The sequence below is a fragment of the Tympanuchus pallidicinctus genome, unplaced genomic scaffold, assembly GCF_026119805.1.
Source record: "Tympanuchus pallidicinctus isolate F22 unplaced genomic scaffold, pur_lepc_1.0 scaffold15, whole genome shotgun sequence".
NCBI lineage: Eukaryota > Metazoa > Chordata > Aves > Galliformes > Phasianidae > Tympanuchus > Tympanuchus pallidicinctus.
Genome location: NW_026294669.1, coordinates 15,820,828 through 15,846,751, shown reverse-complemented (window position 1 = coordinate 15,846,751; position 25,924 = coordinate 15,820,828). Strand labels below are relative to the sequence as shown.

General features: G+C 37.1%; 1 protein-coding gene across 1 annotated transcript in view; it reads right to left on the bottom strand.

The window, feature by feature from the left end:
* The window catches only part of SLC4A10 (solute carrier family 4 member 10), a 151,595-nt gene extending 134,376 nt beyond the window's left edge, over window positions 1–17,219 (bottom strand). Inside the window, exon 1 of the mRNA XM_052675471.1 lies at window positions 17,121–17,219. Coding sequence (XP_052531431.1) covers window positions 17,121–17,168 — 48 coding nt within the window. The 5' untranslated portion in view covers window positions 17,169–17,219. The remainder of the gene's footprint in view (window positions 1–17,120) is intronic.
* Window positions 17,220–25,924: the final 8,705 nt, after the last annotated feature.

Below are 25,924 nucleotides of genomic sequence, written 5' to 3'. Positions count from 1 at the left end.
AATACTCCGTAACTGTCTTGATTTCATGAGAAACCATTAAGTGTTCAACAATTGTGTTCTTTTTGAAGAGGAAAAGATAATGAACATCCATAGTTTAAGGAGAGATAATAACAAAGTACAGTCTAAACTGAGAGTTGATAAGAATGATTTAAAATGGTTTAAGCAGGCACAGTTCAAAACAAAATAAATTGTAATATTCAGCTTAAATTTAATCAAGAACTTTTGACAAATAAGAAAACCTGAAAAGTCAACTTTCCAGACATCCAGAAGCACTGAACTGAATAAAATGCAAGGTAACAGCTTACTGTTGCCTAGTACAATTACTGACAACAAGAAAGAAACTGTCTTCATTGTCAGGAAGTAAATATCCTCACTAGTCTTATCCATTCACCTGATAATGGCTCACAGATAAATTAGCTTTTAATTTTAAGCTTTAAGAACATTTCTGGCCTAAAGGAATCAAGTAGAGAGACTCAATCAAATAACAATCAAGCATACATTTCTTTGTTCACTCCTGAGCAGAATATAACCACATCAGTAGAGAAAAAATTTCCTTGATGGGTGAAGTAGTTTAGAAAAAAAATTTAATCTTGTCAATAAGACATGAAAATAGGGGGAAAAAAAAAAAAAAAAAAGGCTGAAAGGACTTACATAAGACAATGACAAATCAAGAAAACTAAAATAAGAAGTATTTTTGAAGTCATAATTAAACATAAAAACAAGGAGATAAAGTTACATATTCCGAACATTTTCAGATGTCATTAAAATTAATAAGCATCAAAATAACTTTTAAAAAAATTTCCATCTTCATATTTTGTCATCTAAATTTTCTTTTAAAGCTTTAGTACTTATGCTAGAAAAATGACCATATTTTTCCCAACTCAAGTAATAATTAATCCAATATTTCATTCTTGTTTTGAAACTAAAACCAACAAACTCTGTCAAATTCTGAACAGCAAAAATCATCATCACCTAAAAAAAAATCCAACTACAAACATGTTAAGCATGTAAAACGTACATATTAGTCAAATTGGAAATACTGCATCTTCCTTGTATGTCAAAAGGAAAAGGGAAAAGGAAAAAAAATAAAGAAAACATTACAAGTACACTCAAATATTGTGCTGTAAGACTTCAAGATTTCAGTGAAATCTCCATTACTGTAGTAACTGGAAATTCCATGACAATTAATTAGAAAAATGAACAGGAAACAAATCTCATGTAATTATGCAATCTTTTCAATGCATTATACAATATCACAAAACCTCTGCAATGCACCAGTAATTCCATCTTTTGCATGGTACCATACAGGTCCACTAGCAAGTCCAGATGTAATTCTCCGGTGCGGATCAGTTATTCACCTTGGAAGTGGGAGATCCTCTTCAAGTGCTCTCACAGCTGTTGAAGAGAAACTGCCGCTAGATCACTGATGCACACTCAGGTAAAAAGCAGTCACGTTACCGAATGACAGCATTGTAGGGGTTGGAAGGGACCTCAAGAGATCATTGAGTCCAGCTGCTCTGCTAAAGCAGGTTCTCTACATAACATTTTTCTTGGTCCTATTAAAACATCCATAAAATATTACATTTTTGAAACATTAGAACAAATAATAGCAGCAATTCCAAGATTACTTAAGCAATATGACCTCAAATTTCCTTATTTACCATGAAGAATAAGATCTGTGAAATACACATTATGATTACACAGTTATCCAGAAGATGTTCCCAAATAAATGAATGCTCCAGAATGTACCTCTTCATCTACAGAGAAGTAAATGAGAAAAGAATGGGTTTGGTTTTTTTGGTTTTTTTGTTTTTGTTTTTGTTTTTTTAACATGAAAACCAGTCAACATAATGCATCCCATTAGAGGGGAAAAGAAAAATCACAAAGAAAAATAGTTTGGGAACAGACTCAGTGCTGAAAAGGATGAAAGGTGCCTAGAGAAAGAAGTGTCATTAAGCACTTCACTAACCTAAAGTAAAGCAGACTTTGCCACAAGCATCTTGCCTCTCCAAGTTCCACACTTACGTACTATGCCCTAAGCAAAGCAGATACAGTTAAAACAAAACCAATGCAACTATTATTTAAATGAGTTTGTGGGAAAGCTTAATGGTCAATTTTGATCTTGTTTTGCAGTTAGATTTTTAGATATTTTCCTAAACAGAGATCTATTCTCATTGGTTAATATAACACTGCAAGTGCCAGATTCTGCACCTGGTACATGGCAACCCTGGATATATGCAAAGACTAGGGCACAAGAGGCTGCAGAGCAGCCTCACAGAAAGGGATCTGAGGGTCCTGGTTGATGATAAGTTAAATGTGAGTCAGTTGTGTGTCCTGGCAGCTGGATTCTCAACTTTGAATGAATCCTAAATTGACCCACCAAGCAGCGCTATTGCACTTAACACGTCTCACATCTGCAGTAATACAGTCTTGGTTTATCTGGCTGAAAGTACACATAGCTGAAGCAGCACAAAACCCAGTGATTAGGATTGTGAGTTTCTAAGTTAATTTCAGACTACTGCTGCTGTAGCTGTCAGGGTTAGAAAACCAATATTGTATAAAACCACATCCACAATTGCACAGTGCTAATCACCTCCTGATAGTGGGTCATAATGGACAAAGAATGAACCACAGAGGAAAACAGAAACAAAAGTAAAAATCATGAAGATGTTAGCATAAGAAAACAGGATGCTATTACACATTTGTGTAAGCCACAAAAGTACTACAGAAATACCAAGGGATGTGGGAGAGCGTAAGAGATCCCATTTCTTTTAATCTTGGGAAATATCATTGCTTTCATTCAAGTTACAATGCATTGTACTTTCCGAAACAAAATTTGGCTTACCATTCATAGAAACTGTAGAAAAACTTCTATATCTGAACATTTCTTTATTCTAGAACAGATCCAAACCTGGGTTGAATTTTAGATGTCCTTAAAGATTTTTATGAATTTTTTAGCATAAACATCTAAACCTAAGTATTAACCCTTGAAATACAACTGAAGCTTGGTTTCTCAGTACAGTACAATCCAAAACTGATAAATTCCTTGATTCTGATACAAATAGTATTTTTTAAGTTTATTTCTTTGAAATGTTTCAGCATAGGATCCAGTCTTACCCATAATTGCAAGGAAGATGTTTCTTAAGTATCTCTTTTCTACAAGTATTTGCTTTCAGTTTTTATCATAGCTCTTCTGCACAACGTTATAGATACCACTTTTAAGTATTTGCAGTGGTCTAAATTCAAAACCTGTTTTCATGTCTCTCCTTATCATCAAAACATAAATGTGAAACGACAGTCATTGATTCTATGATTCTAATTTTGCATACAGTTGTACATTCAAATGAATAGTAAAAAAAAAAAAAAAAAAATTGCTTATTCATCAACGTAAAAAATTTTCCTCCCTCTGAAGAATAGATTTTACTAGAGTTGTGCATAACTGTACCACTTAACTGTAAGGACATGAATTCTCTTATGTTATACTGCAGAATAAGTGGAGATTAAAAAAACTATATCATCACGACAGTAGACTGAAGCATCAAAACTTTGGAAACAATCCTTTCTGTAACTTCTTGAACTGCTGCAATATGGTTTTCACATTACAACAGTCATGTTATCATTATTTAAGTAAAGAGTGAGCAGAGCATCAGTAAAGAGACAGACTAGATGTCATTTAGGGCCCATCAGTTGAGTTACACATGGCTAGAAACCAAACGAATCAAGCAAGTAAAATCCAGTGTATTAGTCTGTCATTAATACAATTAAAATGAAAGCACTGGATATCCATCATCAGCTTCTTCAATGACTCTTCCTCGCTCAGTGACAGCCTTGTGCCCTTCTTTGAAGTTCAGAACTGAATCTGTAAAATAATGTGCAACTACTTGCCCATTGTGAAAACGAAGTACTTTGCATGTCCTGCTGCATCTTATAAATTGCTTGGCAACACACTTACAGTGAATGCTGAAACTACTTGAAAGTAATCTAGATTAAAAAAATAAGATCTGTGATCACATCCAAAGCAATTATATTAACAAAGCTCCAGAGATGCAGCAAAGGAAGGTGCTTTGGGGAAGATAGATGTAAGTTCACAAGCCTGTGACGATGTTTAGATGGCTCAGTTAATCGCAAGGAAATGTATTGGTGGAGCAGAATGAAGCTAAATTTCCTTTGTTACTGAATTCAGCAAGAGCATGGTCAAATAGACCTTTCCAGGCTGATGCTGCCCACTGTGGAAATGGCAAATATTTGATGAGTGCCAAACATTCATATGTTTGGAATCCCTGAATTGCTAATAACTTACTCCAGAAATACTCAAATTAAAAACATGTAATTATAACTTATCAGAAAGAAAATAAACTCCTTGTCACAAAAAAAGAGTAAAGGCAGTAAGTGCATAGGCAACCCCAACTCATTTTGAATCAGCTGCTACTTTAAGTGAGCTCATCTACAGATGACTAAGTAAACTGCCACTCTTGAGGCCAAACAAAACTATTTTTCTGTCCACAAAAACATCCAAGATATAACCTGTCACTGCCAACCTAACAATAACAAACGCTATTTAATGGGCCCAGGGAAGGAAAGTAAAATCAGAACTGCAGAAATCTCTGGTCTTTCTTCTGGTATTCAATCCCACTTTCTAGTAGGAAGCAGTTCAAAGTTTTCCTAAACTGATGATTGCATCTGTCAAATTAGGATAATTGAGTTTAATTATCTAATTCCTTTTTAACCTTTTTAAACTTACATCCACAGTATCCTACATGACTTAAAGTCTTGCACTTGAACTCAGCCCACTGTGAAAAATGTGATTCTCTTTCATTTTTGACTTACCAATAATGTTATTGAGCATCCCAGTTTCTGGTATAATTACATAGCTACAATTCATTTGGTATTCATTTTATTTTTCGCATTATCATATTCTGTCTTCTGAACTGCCTAATTTCCAAAACAACTCTTAATCTGGATAGCTTCAGGAAGCTATTTCAGAAATTATTTCCCCACTAGTCAAGAAATGCTGACATGATTTCAAAGTATGATCAAGATTGTAAAGTCCCAAAATTGAAAGCTGAGGCAAAAACTCAGTCTCAGGTTGCCTGCTTTATTTTAATCTTTTAAACAAAAATCTAAAAGATGGGTGTCTTTTGGTGTTGAATCTACAAGATAACAAGATTATGACAGACAGAAACATAGAAGTTAGCAATAATGATTTGATACTAAATTTTCTTTTCAATCTCTCTCTTTTTTTTTTTTTTTTTTTTTTAATGTCTTGTTCTCACAAGCAAGAATTCCTTGCTGTCACAATTAACAAGCATGTGTTAGATCCCTCATGTTCATATTACATCTACCATCTTGGAACTTACAAATGATTAAAACTTCCCTAGCACTTGTGCTTCCATCATTTCCAATCAGTAAGTAAGAAATAGAACACTTGACAATTGAGATTTTGTGGATCAATTCATTTCCCACTACAAGGAGCAAAGGACTTTTTTTTTTTCTTTTCTTAAATACTGCAATTAACTTTTAAAGGCACTTGCTGGAAGCTATTTTAAAGCTTACAATATTGTAATAAATCTAAGTGTATATCTACTGCCTTGAAGTTTGGTCATTAGAGAATGCTATCTCAAAATAAAGCCCAGTTTTAGATAATTCAAAGGAAGTATTACCAGTATTAAAACATTAGGCACTACAGTAAACAAAACAAAACAGAAAAAAAAAAAGAAAAAAAATAAAAGGTCAGGCCCTAATAGTTCATTATAATGCTAACATAAAAGCACACAATACAACATAACAATTTTGTTACAGAAAGATGAACTCAAAATTAAAGAAATTTCCTCTACATAAGCCTTAAAATATTTTTGATACCTTCTATCAATTTTGTCACCAACATGATGAGGCATTAATATGGAAACCAAAAGTAAATGTATTTAGTCTTGGACACTGGAAACAAAAACACCATTTCTTAAAGCACAAGAAAATTATGCTGGAAAAAAAAAATACTAAATGTTTGCAGGAAAATAATCACTTACACAGACAGATCAAATAAAAAATCTCTGAATCACTCAAAATAATTATAAATCAATATTATTTTCTCACTTAAAATGTATCCAGCAGAAATAAACTCTATCCTGCTAATATCTACATTTGAAGTCATGGGATTTTGACTAGATACAGAAACCAATTACATCAGCTCTGCTATATACCCCAATTTGTGCATTCATGAAAGCCCTCTGAGCTTTATACAGGATAGACCTACCTTTATCTCAACGGCAACCTAAACAGTATTGTTTTCAACGTCATAAAAGAGTGGGCTGGTAAATCTCTTCATAATAAGTACTTGTAACAATTTGGTTTGTGATTAAAACGTTTTTCCCACCCTTTGCAGCTTATTTCTCTAGAGAATCCTTTCCACCTCACTCAGTCTCCTTGAGCTAGTGAGATGCATTGCTGAAATTAGCAAGAAAAATAGCTCTACTGATGATGATGTGCTAGATTTGTAATGATTGTCCTACATAATAGGGTCAATTCTGCAGCTTTGGACAATGAAGAATATAAACTGTACGCCACAAAATCTTCAGAACTCACATCATATTACCAAAGCCTAGTAGCACAAGCACCAAAAAAGTATTATAAACACCTTCCGCTTCTGAAAGAGAACCAACTAAAACAGAACAAACAACTGGTGAGAACAAGTGGCTAAGCTAACTTTTCTGTTTCTAAACATTTTCAACATGAAGGACAAAGTCTCTGCTACATATACATCTTGACCACTTCATTGACCTTCTGTCTTTCTTCTAGTCTCCTAAGCTCTTAGGTAAAAGAATGCCAGTAACTCTATTGGTTCATTGCTCTTAACTGAAGCTTGCAAAAAAAGGAAAAGTTTTTCACTACAAGGTTTGTCAGTCTAGACAGAATGTATGCCCATAAAATTGAGCTTTTAAGTTTAATGTTAGCTTCTTTTTTTCTTCTTTGAAGAGACTGACTCTATTTGCAAAATGATGAAGCACAAAGGAGCAAGGAAGACATCTGGATGATGGACAAAGTATAAGAAGCGAATAATTTAAGGCATTGCAGATTCAGAGTGACTTTTTGCTTACGAGTATCATTTGAAGATCATTGCACAGTGGTTACTTCTTCCAACAAAGCCCTGCTGCGCAGCAACTGTTACTAAGGTCATTCATTTGTTTTTACCATGTATTTCTGTAAGCTTTCCTGAAAATTATGGTAAGTTCACACAGGAATTGCCGATGTTAGACATTTGTCTGTTTCTCTGTTGTGAAGATGATCATTATAAAACATCAACCTCAAAATGTCCAGTATTCTATGATAATATACTTAAACAATTAAAACAGTAAAATGCTCTGCAAACTTTCTTTTTGTAAACTCTTGCATAGATATACTTTGTGTATGTGAGGAAAAGGGCACTTGTGAAGCAAATCCCATAGTCGCCCACGTTCACCTCATGCACGTATGAACACACATCAAGCAGCAGTCTCAATCTGCATTTCCTTCAGATGAAAGCAAAATGGAATACGAGCTTAAGGAGCACAGGTAATCAGAGCATTGTGACTGCTAATGGGAACGCAGTTTTTGGGGGAGAAACTCTCCCTAGGCAAACCTGTCTTATCATAGGTACAGTAGAGATTTGCAGTACTCAAAATCAACTTTTTTTCCTCCACAAATGTATCTCTTGCTAATGGACTCTCCTTGTTAATGTATGCACAGTCTTCAATGATTTTAATATTTTACAAGGCAAGTAAGTTTTTGTTGTTTCTGTTGTTTTACCCCAAATTAGGACAACATAGAAGCACTAGAATGAAAAGTAAAAGGAGTCATAGCTCACCAACGTTCAAATTGTGATTGAGAATTACAAGTTTTTGCACATTTCTTTCTAAAGGTTCACTTCAACAGGTCTTCTCCAACCTAGAGGTTACAGTAATTTTTTGTTGGTCTGAACAATGTTGAATTGCATTTAAAAACCTCTCAGCTACTCTTACTTACCGGTGGCTGAATAAAAAAATGTATCATGCATTTTTTGGCCAAAAGAAATCAGGTACAGTGAATATGAAGTCCAAAACTTTTAGGCAACTTGAAATGAAACCAATACAATCAAACTATGCAAACAATAGATCACTGAAAAATATCACATCTTATCTGAAACAAAATGTGCTTTTTCCTTAAAAGTTAATGTAATAGTCTTTAACCTTTTCTTATGACGCCTTTTCAGAGCAAAGTCCTGTGAGTTACATGGGGTTTCAGTGAATTAATGGAGAAAGCAAGATGGATGATAGTAGGAAAAAAATCTCTCTTATATGAAACTGGTGGGGATACACATGAGGACCATTGCACAAGTCAGTATTATTTTTGAGAACACAAAACATGTTAACATGTTCTGGATTCATCCACACTCTTCTCTCAAAATGAGATCTGGAATTCAACTACGACTAGAACTTTCACAGGCAAAGATTCTCAGATGTGTATGAACCTCAGCTTCATGAGTGCCTTTGCTGCTTGTTTCGGTGTTTAATTTCAAAAGTTATTTATAAAGTTGTGACAAAAACAAGTGGACACAGCTATGCATTTCACTATAATATAATCATTAAGAAGAAAAACAGAGCAACAAGGAAGCTTCCTAAGAGATGCATGATGTGGTCACAACCAAAGTTATGAACTGTTCTGCACGGAAGTGGATTAAGTACTGAAGATGTCTCAGAATACAACAGATTTGGAAAGACTGTATTTATGTTAATGGTGATACTTTTGGAACTTATATGAGTCTCAAGAAGCACAAACTATGCTGGAGAGGCTAGATTAACACATCTCATTCTATAAATTCAGTTAAAACATCAATCTATATATTATTCTTTCTCTTTGCTCAATAATGCACTGTTCTAGGACACTCTGATTCTATTCTGGTACTCACATAAGTAGGTCACAAAAATGATTAACAGCACACTGATTTTTCAGAAAAAAAATGATATAGGTTACCCCAATTTCCATGAAATCAAAAAGGGAAGAGAACAATGTTCGCTATTTCACAGACACATTGAGATTATTACTTTTGCTTCAGTCTTCAGACTACAGAGTCTACGAGAGCATACCTCCTACTTAGGAATTTTCAGAACATAAATTTATAATCTTACCAGTATTGCAACAATATGCTTGAGATGCTGTTAGTGAAATCTTACAAAAACTGCTCTGCATTCTCTGTAGATGATACTAAAATTATTCACTTCTAATTTGCACAGAACTGGTAAAAAAAAAATGTCATAACAGCAACAGCAGTTCAACCATTTTCCATGTGGCTATTTAGCAATACTTGGAACAACATATCTGTAAGCCGTGTCTTGAACCCAAGGATAAAGAACAAATCTCCACAGCAACTGAGCAGCTAATACTTGCCATTGAAATTCCCACTGTATTGTTCTCATTACTTAATTGCATGTCAAACGAAAAAACACCAACCTCCTATGATTTGTGGAGTACATTAGTTCTGGATTTAGCTGAAAGTTCAAGATTCACTTTCATTTTTTAACTGTTATGGTAGGTTTTGCTTGTGACTTGACAAGCAAATAAAATAATAAAATAAGAACAATGCCCTCAACTCTACCAAGTTCAGCTTTGAGAAATAAACATATTAATAAATAAACATATTTCTACAACTGAAGTCAGATTTTACTTATTGTCACATGGGAATTTTGGTAATTTTCTCAAGCTGTTTTTAGACTTTGTTTATGCTGGCTAATTCCAAAGAGAAAGCTTTCATAGTTTTCTGTGTTTTCAGTATATGTTTCTAAATAAATAAATAAAACTCTACTTTTGAGGAAACATATTTTTCATTAGTCAAATGTTATCAATGCTACTGATTGGGTTTGTCCAAAACCTACCCACACTGATAGAATCTTTGGTCTGAACAGATGTAAGAAATAGATTGCAAGATCTCACTCTGAAATTACCCACTTTTTTCTCTGTTTGGTTTTACAACAGAAACTAAGCTTCACAAAATGAAACAAATCTTAGTAGACAGAAGCCAGCCTGATGCTTTGGTCCACTTATATATATATAGTTACAAATATACACATACGTATATAGATACATGTATATACATATAAAAACATGAAAATTTTACTGACTCTTCCTAACACTGAACATATCAATATAATGCAGTCTTTCTTTGCCTCCCCGCAGTTTGTATTCCATAATCATAAATCCAATTATTCAAATCTATCAGTAGCATTTTCCTGAATCTGAAAATTAAAATACCTGAGCAGAACAATTCTGCAGTGTTTTTTTTTTCCCCTTTGGATTCAGTTCCTTGATTCTAAAAAAAAAAAAATTGTGACAAACACAAGTTTGTCGGTACAAATATAAAAATCCAAAGAGTTATTGTCTGATACACAGTCTCCCCACTTTTACCTTTGTTTTCTACTGATTTTTACAATATTACGCATCCTTAATACCACACAACTACCACTGAGCTTTCCGTGTTTCAATAGGAGAGCATAGGCATGAAATCACATTCTTGCTGATAGATCTACATTTCTAAAATAAAACCATGAAACACTTTCGTCTGTTGAACAAGAAGTTTACATGTACATAGGATCTTCCTCTCTGGAACTGACATGGCACTTACAATTGAATTTAATTAAACAGTTTGACTGACTAATTATAGCTTAAGTATCTATTTTCCTTTCTTGCCAGAATCTGATAGCAGGGTTTGGGTTTTTTTTTATTTTTACATGACGTGACTGTGAATGCCTCTTGAGAAAAAATAGTGCAATTGCTAGTGACTGATACCTGGAACAATTCCTCAGAGCAGTGGCTTCAGATCACTTCTTAATCTATAGCATCTTGCAAGTTTCCCAGAAAAGGTGAAAAGTGATCCCACCCACCCCAAGAAAAATGTACAACACTTCCTAGCATCTTTGAGCATAATAGCTACAAGGAGATCCCAGCAAAACTATTCCTGGAAGCTCTTGCAGTCCCACCAGTGCAGAAAGATTGCCAGGCTCTTTAGAAAGTAAACAGGACTGCATAAAATCTATTTATGTTAAACAAATAAATAATGGAACATTTTGCATTCCTGTAACATGCATGTTGTAATCACAAAACCACTGACAGTTAGGCACCCACCTTTTTAATATGCTCTCAATATGTTTATATAAAACATAATTGAAGACTCAGATGGGCTTATTTTATCAATATTTATCTCCTCAATTTGTATATAATGTAAAACAGTACTTCTATAAAGTCAAGAGTGAGCCATTGTCACAATTAGAACAATAGACTTGGTAAAGATCTCACAAGGTCTTCCTGTCTATCACTCAGCCCTAAGCAGGGATAACTGCATGAGCATCTTTCCTGGCTGATATTTGTCTAACTTGTTCTTACTTACAGTTCTCTTAACAGAGATTCAGCAAATAATATCAGACAACTTGTAGCTGCAAATTCTACATACAAGAAGTATGTAGAATATCTTTTTAACTTCTGACTAAGGAATAGCATTCTTCCAAATATTATTTTGTACTTTTAGGCTCATCATGGCTTTTGTTGTACTCATCTAACTGCTCTACCATTGCTATTCTTTTCCTAAAGCGCTACATGCAGTACTGTAGTAAGCAGTTAAGATCTTAGAAGTGCCAAACACTGTCTCGCACATCTTCAGATTTCATTTCTCCCTAAATATGCTAATATGTCTATTTCTTTGTAGCAAGTTCTTGCTGGTTGATTAAAAATGAGAATTTGCAAATCCTGACATATCTTTCACATCTCAGCTGAATTGTAAGATCCACATGTAATCAACTTCTCAATGCCTCATAAAAAACTATTCATACAAAGTGAAAAGTCTCCAGTAGACAGTCAGGGAAATTAGCAGACAGGGAAGAATGAGGATTCTCAGTCCATTATCTCACCAACTATATGAAGATATGACCTGATTTTCCCACTGCTGTTCCTCCATTTCCTTTCCTGTGCCATAACAAAATAATTTCCTCCTTATGCAACTTAATTAGTTCCCTCATTTTTTCATTCATCACCTCTCCAATGTTGCACAAATTTCTCCACATTCATTTTTACTCTTCTTTAACGCTCCAATTCCTCCCACCCAAGATACTTCTTTACAACTTTTATAGCAATTGCATGTATTCTCATTTTTATCTTGCCTATCCTGACCAAAAGCTTTACAGAAGCAGGGTGGATTTCAATCATCTTCAAATATTCTAGACATATTTTTTGTTTCACGAGAATAACTATTAAACTGAACACATTCAGTCCTCCATTGATTTGGTGGACATAAAAATGGCGTTGCTAATATTAGGGGAGTCCTAATTGCATGATTCTTCAGAAGTTCACAGTGATTTTCTTGATTGTTATTTTTGTTGTTGTTGTTTTTTTGTTTTAAATACAGACTTAAAAATGTACTTTTCAGTATGTTACCAAAATGAAAGGAACATCCTATGTTTTCTCTTATCACATACATAAGTAATCATTAAAGATAGTTCACAATGGATTATGTTTCCTTCACCTGCTTAAAATTTCTCATCCACTAAGGTTGTAAACATTACTTAAGAAGCACTAGAAGATGCCAGTGGAAGTATTTTGTTTTAGAATTGATTCTGTATTCTTCTAAATGAAAAAGTAGAAAAGGGACATGTAATTACTAGCAGAGGAAATGGAAACGCATATTTAACAAGCAGAAATTGTGTGAAGTACTCAAAGCAGGTATAAACACATTAAAGTAGAATTATTTCCACAGAGTATTCACAGCTTTTGTTATTTTTGCACAAATGTATATCAGATTGCAAATCAGCCTTAGACAGTGACACAACAGCACATCATATGATTCCAATTTTTTAATCACGATGCTGTCGTTGGTAACAAAAAAAAAAAAAAAAAAAAAAAAAGAACCTGTGGTTGTCTTTCATTTTCTTCTAGCATTTTCCAGCAGATTTCTTTTTTTCCTTTTCACTCAGAACTTGGAATCAGGCAGTAAGAAAGAAAAAGCTGCAACTCTATCCTAAATTTATACTTACAATTGGGTTTGAGGTTTTTGTTTTCAGTGGTGCCACTATCTCAGTACTCTTGTTGTGAAAATGTCACGCTGTCTCCATTATTCTCCAAAAGAACCATGACACACTATAAACTTGCCTTAACTGTTGCTATAATGCTAAATTCTGGGGAAGAGAACTGGGAATTAGTCCTTGGATCAGATTCTGACATCCATTCTCATAATGAGCAATACATTTCAGCTGCAACCCTCTCAGGAGGTCCCACTCAGCATTAACAAAAGCAAAAGAATTTGGCCTTTTAATGTGTGTAGCTTCCCACACTCACCTGCTGCATTAAAAATAGCTGTTACCCAAGATCTTGCTATACCATTCTCCCACATACGGAGACCTAAGAAGTGGTATCTGTGTGTCATTTGCAGCAGTGACAAGAGTAGTGGAAACAAACAACGTTTACCTACTACAAGCATAGTACACACATGTCATATTGGTATCTGTGGACATATATCAACAATGTCATGCTTTAAGGTCTTAAATCTCCCAGATTTAAAATTTAAAAAATAAAATAAAATTGAATTTTAAAAGACTGAAAAAGGAAGATGAGAATATGAACTTAGAAAGGAAGAGAAGGTTTGGGTTTATGTGGTTAAATACATGGGTATTGCTGTTATCACTGTCTTCAGACAACACAGCAAAGCAATACACTACGCATAAACACAGTTAACAAAAATCTCTGCTCACTTCATCGATACATGCTTATACATGAGAAGCATCAAACCTCAGTCAGATAACGACCTCGTTTGAAAAGCCAGTTTTTATTTGCATAACAAGAGAGACCTGGAACCAACAGAAACAAACACACTAAAGTCAACTTTTTATATATAAATAAACTGTCTTAAGTGACAATTTGAGAGGATTTCCATGTGTTGAAGTGTACATATATGCAGACAACCAACAATATCCAGTCCTCTGATAAGAAATCAATAAACCTTTGGATAGCAGATCAGTAAATTGTTTCTCCCATTCTGTAAACAAACGATGACTTTATAGCAATCTTTCAATTACTCACAACTATTTTAAAGCACTCTGAATAATCACACTGGAAAAGTACACTTGATGGTTGATAAATATAACATTAGACACAAAGCATTTTGTTACCATATATGTATTGAATGATAGAAACAGGACAGCATTTGTGATTCAATAACAGTTTGAGCAAACTTATTTTTTAACTTAATACTATAATATTGCTCTTATAGACAATTCCCAATAGATTTCTCAAAACAAAAACAAAAACAAAAAAACACGAGAAGCCTTACTTCTAACGATGGTACTGCAGACTACTAAGAAAGTGCAGAGGAAAAAACTTTAGTCCTCAAAACAACAGGGAACAATGTGTTTTATCCTCTGCAAATTCTGTTTGTCTGGGTTTTTAATTAGAAACTTGTATAATAAAATTAGCAACATATCACTACACTACAACAAAAATAGACTCCACTTTGTACAGACTGTGGGGTTTTGGGTGGGAAATGACAATGATGTTTCACAATTTCTGGGCACTATCAGAAGATAAAATTAATCAAGGACTATGCCTTCTATTGTGAATAATAATTACAATGTATCCCACTTTACAGTTTCTCACACATAAACACAAAATCAGTTACACTAAGATCTTGAAGGAAACCGAAGTCTTTTAGCTAAGATTCTCTTTTTCTTCATACTCTGTGGCCATCAGACTCAGATGAAGGTTGGGAACAGAACTGTACCTGTTCTGCAGCTGCATGCCAGTTTCCGTTTAATTCCAATCAAGATGAGGTTTGATTCCTAAAGCAGAAGCACTCTCAAGGGACTGCTATATCACATACTGCTACGTCATCCAGGCTGAAGCACCAAACTAGTACCAATTCATAGAATCACCCAGGTTGGAAAAGACCTCCAGGACAATCTAGCCCAACTGTCCCTCTACCACCACCATTTCCCCACTAAACCATGTCCCTTAGTACAACATTAAAATGTTTCTTGAACATTCCTGCTCCTTAAACTCTGCCCTGACCCCAGGTACAAGACATCTCCTATACAAAGGCTATCCCTGCTTCACCATATGCAGGGCTAGAGACATCTGCCTGACTGAGGCTGCCAAATCACATTTTGACATTTTTTTGCTTGATGCACAGAAAATATGCCAGCAAGACAGAGAGATCACCAAGATTGAAGGAGGTTTGTCTTTACCATCACTGCTATAGGAGGAAAGCAAGGTTGCCATGTTGAACTGCAGAGGCCCTCTTGGAAACAGCGAGAGCAAGAGAGAAGGATTGAAGATGAATACATGCAATGACAAATACTATGTAAAGTACAGAAGAGTCCCTTCTTCCCATGATATTTGCACAACAGATGCTGAACTAGGCAGCTATACCAAATGGGAGGTGGGATCCAGGTTTTACCTAACAAGCAGCATTGCCAGGGACCAACAGCTCTGCAGACAGGGAAGAGCTCTGCCACTTAGGACTGCAGATGTAACCAGGGACAATTCTTCCCTAATATGTACGCAATAAATGCTTTCTTCCATGGTCTTTCTGACATCAGCAGCAGCCTTTCTTCCTGTGCTTAGCCCTGAGAGAACAAATCTAAAGCCAGACAGCATAAGGTAACTGTGTACACCTCCCCTCCCAAAAGAACTCCTCTTGTTCCCCAAGCATCTGGTACCACACAAACAGAGGTGATGCACATTCACAAAGACAGCTGACTGCCTAGTAGCACACTAATAAGAGCTAGCCTGCTACTGACTGCAGGCTGTCATACTGGGATGAAACACAGAGGGCTAAGTCTTCAGAGTCAGAGTCAGCAATCATGAACACTAACACTGTAGGTGGAAGCTGGACTGACACTGAATTGCCCCTCAAAGGAAAATGAATTAGACAATTGGCCTGTCAGTGAAAAATACAAGACCGTTTCCTACTCCAGTGTCAGAAGCTTCAAGAGCAGCAAATGATGAGAATTAAAGCTATTACCCATTAAAGGTATCCAGAGAGCAAAAAGAAAAGATGTCCCTGCCACAAGGAAAAAGGAGATGCTGGAGATAAGCTCACACTGTGTAGCAACCTGCCACCTGACTGCAAAATGGACCACGTCAACAGATGATGGGAACATACCCTACAAAAATAGGCTTGCCGTGAGTGCCTCTTGTCAACCTGCAGCAGCTGAGACTTGGCTTTTTCAAGCTTTGTCAATGCTGTGCAGCTCGTCACGCTAACACAGAACCATTTTGAGAGCTGGAGAATTCTCCGCAGACCAATGCAGAGCGTTCATGTGGATGTGTATGTATAGGCAGACACTTGTGTATGCACGAGTGACTTCTCCCTGCCCCAGACAGTCTGATTTCCAGTACAAGGCAGGAACTACCATTCACAAATCAGATCTCAGTAAAAGACCAAGATCAACATCCACACTGGCACATTGCGTGCATCCACAAATCTGGTATGTGGGGGAAAGCAGGCAGTAAAAAGGATCCCCACTTGCTGTGAAATGCTGACCATAGTTGTGCAAGCTGTTCTTGGAGGCAAAGGTGCATCGTACACCCCCAACCAATAACCCCAGATATGGAGCTCCACGAGCTCCGAGCACAAGAAACTGCAACATCGTGGCAGGGATAACAGATCAAGATACGGTGGGAGGCAGACCCCAACGTGCAAGCGCCAGGGCTGGGAAGATTCCTCTGCTGTATGCAAGCAAAGGAGGACCAGGGACCCGCAGAGCCAGGGTCCCTGGGGCGCATTGCACAGATGTTCGCTCCCCAGGGCTGCCACACAGCCAGCGGGTGCCGCGGGAGGGGAAGGAAAAGGGAGATCCTCATGAAGATGCTGTCGGAGGCAAGGGGAATCAGAAAGAAGGGGACCCGGGGGAGCTGGGACGGACACCGCACACGCTCGCTCCATCGCGCCGCCGCCGCCGCATCGCTCAGCACCGGAGCGAGCCAACCTGTTTCCCCTCGCACAGAGAAGCCCGCTCCGAGCCGTGGCACAATCGGGCAGGAGGTTCCTCCCCGCCGCGCCCCGCTTCCCAGCTGCCTCCCGCGGGGCGCGCCGCATCTCCCGGCGACCGGGGGCCGCGTTGCGGCAGCCGTACCGTGGGCAGCAGCGGCTCCATCTGCGCCCCCTGGTCCTGGGTCTCCATGCGGCGGCGGCGGGGCCGTGGCAGCGCCCTCCCCGCCGCCCGCCAGCCGGCCGGCGCGGAGCCGAGCGCTGCGCTCCCTGGGCACCGTGGGAGCCGCCGGGCTGCGGTGGGCTCCGCGCTCCGCCGCGCTCCGCCGCGGATCAGGTGGCGCGGAGGCAGGAAGCGCGGCAGTCACATGGCTCCGCGCCCCGCCGGGCCCGGTGCGGGGGGAGGCAGGAGCCGGATCCACCTGCGGGATGTGGCTGGATCCTGCCGCCGCCCCCCGTCCCCAGCTCTCGCCGCCGGCTCCTGGCGGGGAGGTGAACGCGGGCGGACCGTGCCGCAGCTGCAAAGAGATGCCCGGCACGGCATCTCTCCTCCTGCTCACCAGTCCCAAGGGGACGGGAAGGGAGCGGTGGGACCTGACCCCAAGCGCAGACCTTCGGCAGGCACCCTTGTGAATGCTTAGGCTGGGATCAGGAGATCTCTGCTTCGCTCCAGCCACAGTTCACCCGGAACCATTGCTTCAATGCACAACAGCTTTTGGACCAAAGCACATCTGGATGTCTAAAGCATCCAAAGAGCACTGAAAACAGTTCTCGGTCCTGCCAGTCTATGACCCTTCACCTGGACAGCACCTCCAAAATAGTGCTTTGTCCCATTCTTCACTAAAATTACCCCACCATCTCTTTTTATCTGAAAGTTATTAAAACGCACCCATTTGCCATATTCTTCTGCCCACAGCTAATTAATGGAAGGCTTAAGACCCTTCTTCACCCAATTTCATCATCCAAGCCTGCCACACATCTAGTTGCTCCTGATCCACCTGTCTCTGCACCTTAGCAGTGACATTTGGCCATACGAAAACCCCAGCAAGCACCACAAAAAACCGTTGCAAAGCCTACATTAGCAAACAAGCCAAGGGACAGATGAGCCCCCATAACACCTGTTATAGGTGCAGAGGCCACATTGCCTACCAACACAGCTGAGCCAGACAAGTTCTTGTATTCATTGCTTCCCAGCCCATCTATCCCAAAAAACACACCCACAAAGACCTGTGCATGTGAGTCAGGATGAACAGAGACCTGACTAGGAAAAATAAGTTAACCTCTGTCTCCCTATTAATTTCCTTGCCAAAACAGCAGGCTATGCTCTACATTTTGGATATCCTCTGCAGTCCAAAAGTAGATCAATCAACAGTTTCGCTAAATATGATTAAATTTCCTCCACCAAGGGTCATATTCTTCAAGCTTTCTGAAGTTCTTCTTCTGAGTCAGTTTATTCATACATCAGGTACATAGAAAGAAAGCAGAGTCAAAGTTGGTTCTCACAGAGAGAAGCTTTTCTGAGTGACAGCCAGGAATTTGGTCTTTGTACAAAGTGACATATATACAGAAAGACAAGCACTGCAGTCCAGGTTTGGGAAGAGATCTGAGATACACATTTTCATAACGATTACTGATTTACAGTAATTAACACAGTTGGCCATTCAGGTCACTAGAGGTAAGGCTGTGTCAGCACTTACACAGTAAAACCCTATTTGCAGGAGCTTATAATTAAGCTATAAACGTCATGATGAAGCTTGGAAAGGAATGTGTTTAAAAGTGATTGTTTTTCTTTAAACAAACAAAAAAATAAAAAATAAAGTGAATATACCAATTGTGGTACTGGGAAGATTAGAAATGAATGTTAGCATAAGAGTGCTTAGTCTTTCTATGTAAATATCTCAAAGGTATCCCAGAAGATAAAGTACTACAATCCATCAAGCTCCATGCTATTTCACATGTCATTCACTCCCCATCAGACTCCCTAAAAACATTCATTCACTCATAAACATCTAAAACCAAAGAGCAAGAACAAATCAGATTTTACCAAGAGCGGGAGGATGGGCATCAGCTTACAGCATACATGATGCTGTTCATCCAACACAACTTTTCACAGTGAGAAACAGTATAAAGACCGTGAGCACCATATACAACAGTAGCTGCAAACAAGCTACTGAATGAGCCATCAAAAGTGAATTAGGATCAGTCAGATCAGTCACACACTCGATTTTGCAATGATTCTTTCTCAGAATGCTTTACAGAGTAGGGAGTTTGCCATTATTGAATGATGGAAAATGGAAATATGGAAAAACTTTTAGATAACAAACCACCTCAAACTGGTCTGTAGCATCCCACTCAAAAATCAGAAAAAAAAAAGTACAGAAAACTTAAGAGACCTATATAGCTATAAAATCACAAATTGGGAAAGTAACTGTGCAAGCCATTCTTTCAACAGCTACATCAAAGATGTTCTGTATAATATTGCAAAATACTGCAAAATACTGGATCCCTAAGAGAGGCTGCAAAGCCAGAGGTTTTCCAGACAGAGAAATTGAAGAATGTTAAGGACTAGGGTGACAGCTTTATTTTCAATCATACATAACCAAGACACTTTTTTGTTTGTTTGCCTTTCCCAAAGAGTCTCAAAATAGCTTATCTTCCTCAAAAATAGAAGCAGGTCTAGATAGCTAGTTTCTGAACTTTTAGAATACAATCAGGCCGTTTTCATATTTGCAAGACTTTGTATATGGCAGCTAAGGTAAAAAGCTCAGGTTCTTAAGTCATCAGTAATTTGAGAAGTTTGACTGCAAGGACGGGAAGTATGAATTCAAAACGTAGATAAGCTGAAGTTTTGAAATTTTAAGAATATGCCAGATATACTAACAAAATAAATACCTTTGTAACATTTATGTAAGACTAACTTCATCTTTATATATTTTTGTAGTGTGTTACCTAAATAAGATATGGGCTTCTATGTTTAAAGCAAACCTCAGAAGAGAAACAGGAGACTTTTTCTTGTGCTCTGAATTTAGGTCAGAAGCTGACCTGAGCCCTGCCTGGTGTCATGTTTCAGAAGAAAATTAAAATGGCTGAAGTTCACTTGTATTCTCTTTCCTAACATTACCTCTCCCCTCTTGGGGCTGCAGTGAGCCAGTTAGTGAAATGCTTTCCTGAAACACAATGTTTTTAAACCCCACTGAACAGAGGTTTTATTTCTTAAAATCATTATCTATTTGGGGAAATAGTTCAAAGAGCTCAACTCATTCTTAAAATACTTTGTAGGTATATGGCATGACTTTGGGTGCATGTAGCATAGATACAGCTGTCTGTGTTTAACATAAAGATGGTCTGGGATGTAAACAATTTCTACTAACTTTAACAGTCATATACAGCTTTTTACATACAAATATAGATTTGTTTTAAGATGCAGCCCCAAAACAATGATCTAAAAATCACAGAATTTAAGCTCATGAGAGGTCTTACAGTGTTTCTCCTTTTCTGTCACTGTAATAAGCTGTTTTCTTAATGTATGGTATACTCTCTTAACTATCAGAAGTGACAAGCTCTCCCAAGAAGGTATTCAGATATAAGTAAGTGATGTTATCTGTGCATTTTAATTTTTTTAATATGCATGAGAGCATTTGCAGAAGCCTAGCATCATTTACTGGCCTAGTACCACTCACATTTTTGCTCTCATACCTATCTGTCATTTTTAATTTTATGATCCAAATATAGCTTTATATTGTCAAGATACAATTCCTGTTCTAGGAATACAATACGGGTATATTGGCTTTTCTCCCAGTTAGCTGTAAAATATGTCACTCTACTGGAATGGATGAGGGAGAAGGAAATCTCTACTAAGCAAGAGCAAAATTCTTTATTTTCATGTAGTTGTTAGTTACAAAAGGGAACACAGGAATGGCGTACTTCAAGTTGTCCCCACAATAGGTATGCATGAAGCCTACCTAATTCACTCATTTACACCAGATACTGTCACCGTCTTCTTAACTCCAAGAACTTGCACTCTGTCAGATCTAACAAGGCTGCCAGTAGATTTAAGCAGCATAGTGAAAAATTTCATGGAACATTCTAAACCAGAAAGGACTTGTATTAGATTAGTTTGCTCTCTCATGATTTCCACCTAAGCTCTAGTTGCAGTTGCACAGGTAAATAGCAGACACAAGACAGATTAGTTTTGAATTCTTGTAATATGCATATTTATCATAAAAATATTTCTTTAATGAATGGAAACTTTTTTTAAATTGCAGATCATTTTCAGGTTCTTACAGGTAACTAAATTTCAAGTAAATTGAATTAATTTATAAGCTTCAGAAATAAAAATATGACTAAGCAATCAAAATCCCTTTCTTTCTATTTTTGAAACATGATCACGCAAGGTAAAAAAAAATTAGTTGGTAGACCTCTCAAACCACATTTTGTCCTAAAAAAAGTGAACTATCTTAGGTAGCAAAAGGAACATCCTATCAAACCATTCTAATCCTAGCACATTTTTTTCCTATAATTTGAGAAAGTATTCTGACAAGAAGGTAACAAAGGGATGGAAGGAAAAAAAAAAAAACTGGCAGCAATTTTCCCCTCTCTCTATTATTCTTCTCTATCTGAAAATAAATAACCATCTGCATCATTGTACTGCTTTTGTGACAGGTGGTACTCAGTTATGTTTCTCATTTTATTGGATAGCAGTAATGGCTCTCTTTTCTGCTAATATACTCTATCTGAAAGAATATGACTTTAAGTTAATTCACCCAAAATCTGATCCAAAAAGTTTCAGTGTTGATTGGGATGTATTCTTTGACTGCGACAATTTTTCTTCTGTTGGCATCAAAACCAGAAGAAAAAAAAATTCTAATAATTGTCTTACTAATATAGCTTCTCACATTCTTGAGCCAAAAAGTAATGCCAACAAAATATGTCTGTGTCCACAAGCCCAATCATGCAACTCCTGTAAAACAGTGAGACAATCTGTGTTGGTAAAGAGCACCAACTATTTTTCACTTCCTTCATTTTCCCCAATATGTGTTGTTTATGAAATGTGATGAATTTCAAGGTTTTCAAATTGTAGAATGGGCCTTTAATTTTTGCTATTTGGTACGCTAATATTAGAAAATGCTTTTTATAAATGTAAAATAAAATTAAAAATTCTGAAGACTTTTCCACTGATAATGTCTAAAATGTAAAATGAATCAATGTACTAGTTGCCGATTATTACAGTAGCTACCCTTTCTTCGTGCTATTTTTCAACAAGAACTCTCTCAAGTGAAAGAAATTCCTCAGACATATCATCCATTTAATCCGACTTTCTAAATAAAATATGTTGAACCAGGCCCTGATTAGTCACTGACCTAAATAATCCTTCTGAAGGATTAAGCTAACTTAATTTTGAGTTTGCAACGAAGGGATAACATGCTAGTTTTTGCTCAGTTTTTCAAACAGTCAACTAGAACTACAGACATATCTTATAGATGGAATACAACTTTTGCTTAGATTGACCCTCTAGCCACTGGATTTTGCTAAATCTCTTATTCTTAATCCAAGTGGTCTTAAGGGTATATATGCTGCATTAATAATTCTCTACCTTTATAGTGCTTCTAACACCCTTACGTAAGATGGGGCTGTATGCTACTGTCATAGTTCTTCTGACCTATTTGAACTCACTCACTATTCTTATTTAGTTCAAGACAACAGCAGTATTCCAAAACTCATCTCAAAAACACAACGGTCGGAAGCCAAACTATAGGCCATTTATCTGTGGATCATCCCGTTTTCCACATCATGGAATAGGATAGCTCCATAAACAGCAATACATGGAAAAATCCTATCAGAGTTTAGTCAGATAACAGTTACTGGGAAAGAAGGATGAGCTGGTTGTGGTTTTGTTTGCAATAGTTAAAATTTGCAAATACATATTAAAGTAAATATTATGAAGTAAACATCCCTCATTTTACTTTTAAATCATATCTTTTGACAGTCACTTGCTTTAGCCCATAAATATTTCAGCAGGGGATCTACAAGCCTCCAATAGGCTGTACTGATCACCCGGCCTTACTGTGTTTGTGCAAAAGGCACAAGACTTCAGCCAGTTTTCCAAACATACTCATGTAACTGTAAAAAGAAGCATGTCTGGACATGTGTACAATTTATCATAGAATTGTTTGAGTTGGAAGGTGCCTTTAAAGGTCGTCTAGTCCAACTCCCCTACAATGAAGAGGGACATCCATAGCTAGAGCAAGTTGCTCAGAGCCCTGTCCAACTTGACCTTGAACGTCTCCAGGGAATACTGGAATACTGCTTCACCACATGGAATAGTAATATTTTGAATGTGTAACTAAGACAGTAGAGCTATCTGTGTAAATCTCAGAAGCAGAAACACTAAGCCATGAGAACTAGGTTAATCAGCACACAAACCACACGGGTCCTTGAGGAAGTACAGAGTTTACATGCTGTCCTATCTCAACTATTGAATTTTAAAAGGAAATTTACTCAGATATTTGTCTTTGTCTCAGCCAGATAGAAAGCTAGGGTTGCATATGAAAGGAATACCAAAATACAATTTGTTTAAGGTGGTAGCATTAACTGATTCTCAGGTACGTGCTCTTCACATCCTTCCTACCACATAGCCCTAGGGTAACTTGCTTAATTTAATATGGAAAAATAAAACAATGGAAGAAAATATTTCTGTAAAATATATGCTTTATGTAAAACCATACAAACCTAACAAAAATAAATTCTTGACTCTATGGAATAAATGGAAATTTTGCTATGAACTTCTGTTACAGTAAGATCTTCCCTCAAAATTATCTTTTTAAGTTTTTTACAGATCTATAGATTATAGGTAACACTAAAGTTCCTTGGTAATCAAACTAGTGCTACAATTGATTTACAGAACTAGTAATCTAGCTCCCCCTCTACCCATCACTTTTGGTAGAAAATTGGCCTTAGCATTGTGCAGTTCTTTTACGAAATGTGATTATACCTCCCCCATCAGGGTCCATATGCAGATATCAAATACAGATTACTGAATACTCACTCTCTCTGCATTTTCTCATTAACACATTCCTGCCAGACCAAGCAGCTTTCTTGCTATTCCCAAGATTTCTATGACAATTAATTTAAAAATCATATAGTATGGGAAGTGTTCAGTGCAAACATACTTTATTAGTTTTGTAATTTCTACCTCTCTATTGCCTCCTCTTAAAGCAAAAATATCCACATCTAACATATTATTGACAAAGATATAGATGGCATTAGTAGTGTCTTCTCTGTTTCAAAATATCAGCTCTGACTGTTTTGCTGCTTTAACCACTACGCACAGGAAAACCAGTGTGCTTTACTCCAGTTTTCTCACTTTTAAAATAATAATGCTGACCTACCAGTAAGATAGAAATACATATTCCCTTTTAATTTTCTACATCCTACATTTTTGGAAAAAAATCTCCTACCTGAGATCCAGAATCCGGGGCTTTGACTGATTTGTGATTTCATAAGAACAGCAGCTGTTACAAACTGTGACAGCTCCAATTTAGTTAAATGGACTAGGTCAGATGAACGTGTGTTCCTTACTGAAGTAGCCAACTCCAGTCAATAATAGTGATTTGGAAAGAATTTCCACTGAATTGCAACTGCTTTCCTTCATATTGAAATAGTTAATACAATTTAAAGAAATTTTAAAGAGAAATATGTTTCATTTTAGGTTTCAAACCCCGTAAAGCGTAGAAATTAATCTGTTTCCCAATAAGGGAGGTAATTAGGATGTAGAAAGTGAAATGACTTCAATGAGAGTAGTAATTCAGTAAGTGACATAATCACTTATTTTGTTAGAACTTCACTGCACAGGATTTCACTTATGATGACTGTAAAGTAAACAGTAGAGCCCCGTTTCATTATGTTTGATAATACTAATAATAATTTTTAAAAATTTTAATTGGGAATCCCACTACAAATTTTAGTGACATATATTCTGCAAGCTGCTACCATACTTTCAAAACATCTATTCTAAAGCTCAGAACTGAACTAAGTATGTCAGGCCAAACCAATCTGATTGTGTTCCATTATGAAAGCTTGTATTTGTGGACAAGTAGAGAGCAAGCAGTATCAATTTACCTTGACATTAGAAAGGCTTTCAACACAGTAACCAAAAGCATCCTTGCAGAGAAACTGGGAGGATATGAACCAGATCACAGAATGGTTTGGGTTGAAAAGGACTTTAAAGACCATCTAGGTCCAACCCCCTGCCATGAGCAGGGTTTGCCACTCACCAGATCAGATTGCTCAGGGTCCCATTAAATCTGGCTTTGAATGCCTTCAGGGATGGGACATCCCCCCCACCCTTGAAGCAAACTATTCCAGTGCTACACCACCTTTTGAAGGAAAAATTTCCACATAACATCTAATATAAATCTCCCCTCTTTCAGTTTAAAACTGTTCCCTCTTGTCTTTTCACTAACAGACTATCAGTTAAAAGTCACTACTTCTCCTGATTATAAGCTCATTTTAAGTACTGGAGGGGTGAACCTCAAAATAGGTGAGAAACTGGATAGGCTGTTAGGCCCAAAGGCTAGCATCACTGGTTCAAAAATCTAACTGAAACCTATGTCCAGACAAATTTGGTGCTGATATTAATGCTTAAAGGGTTTAATATTTGTGACCCACAAGATAGGACAGAGAAAGTCCTCCTGCAGTCTATGCAAAGCACTCAACTGGAACTTACTGAAAAACTGGCACACCAGCCATTCAAGAACACCTCAACAAAAAGTAGGAGCAGGCTGACAGAAATTTCATGAAGCTTAGTGCAAAATCCTTTACCTGAAATGGATCAGCCCTATGAACTGAATCAGCAAGATCAGAGTCAGCAGATACAGAGATTTCATTATTGCCCCATTTGGTCTTCATGAGATCACATTTGAAACAATACCTCTAATTTTGGAGCAGAAG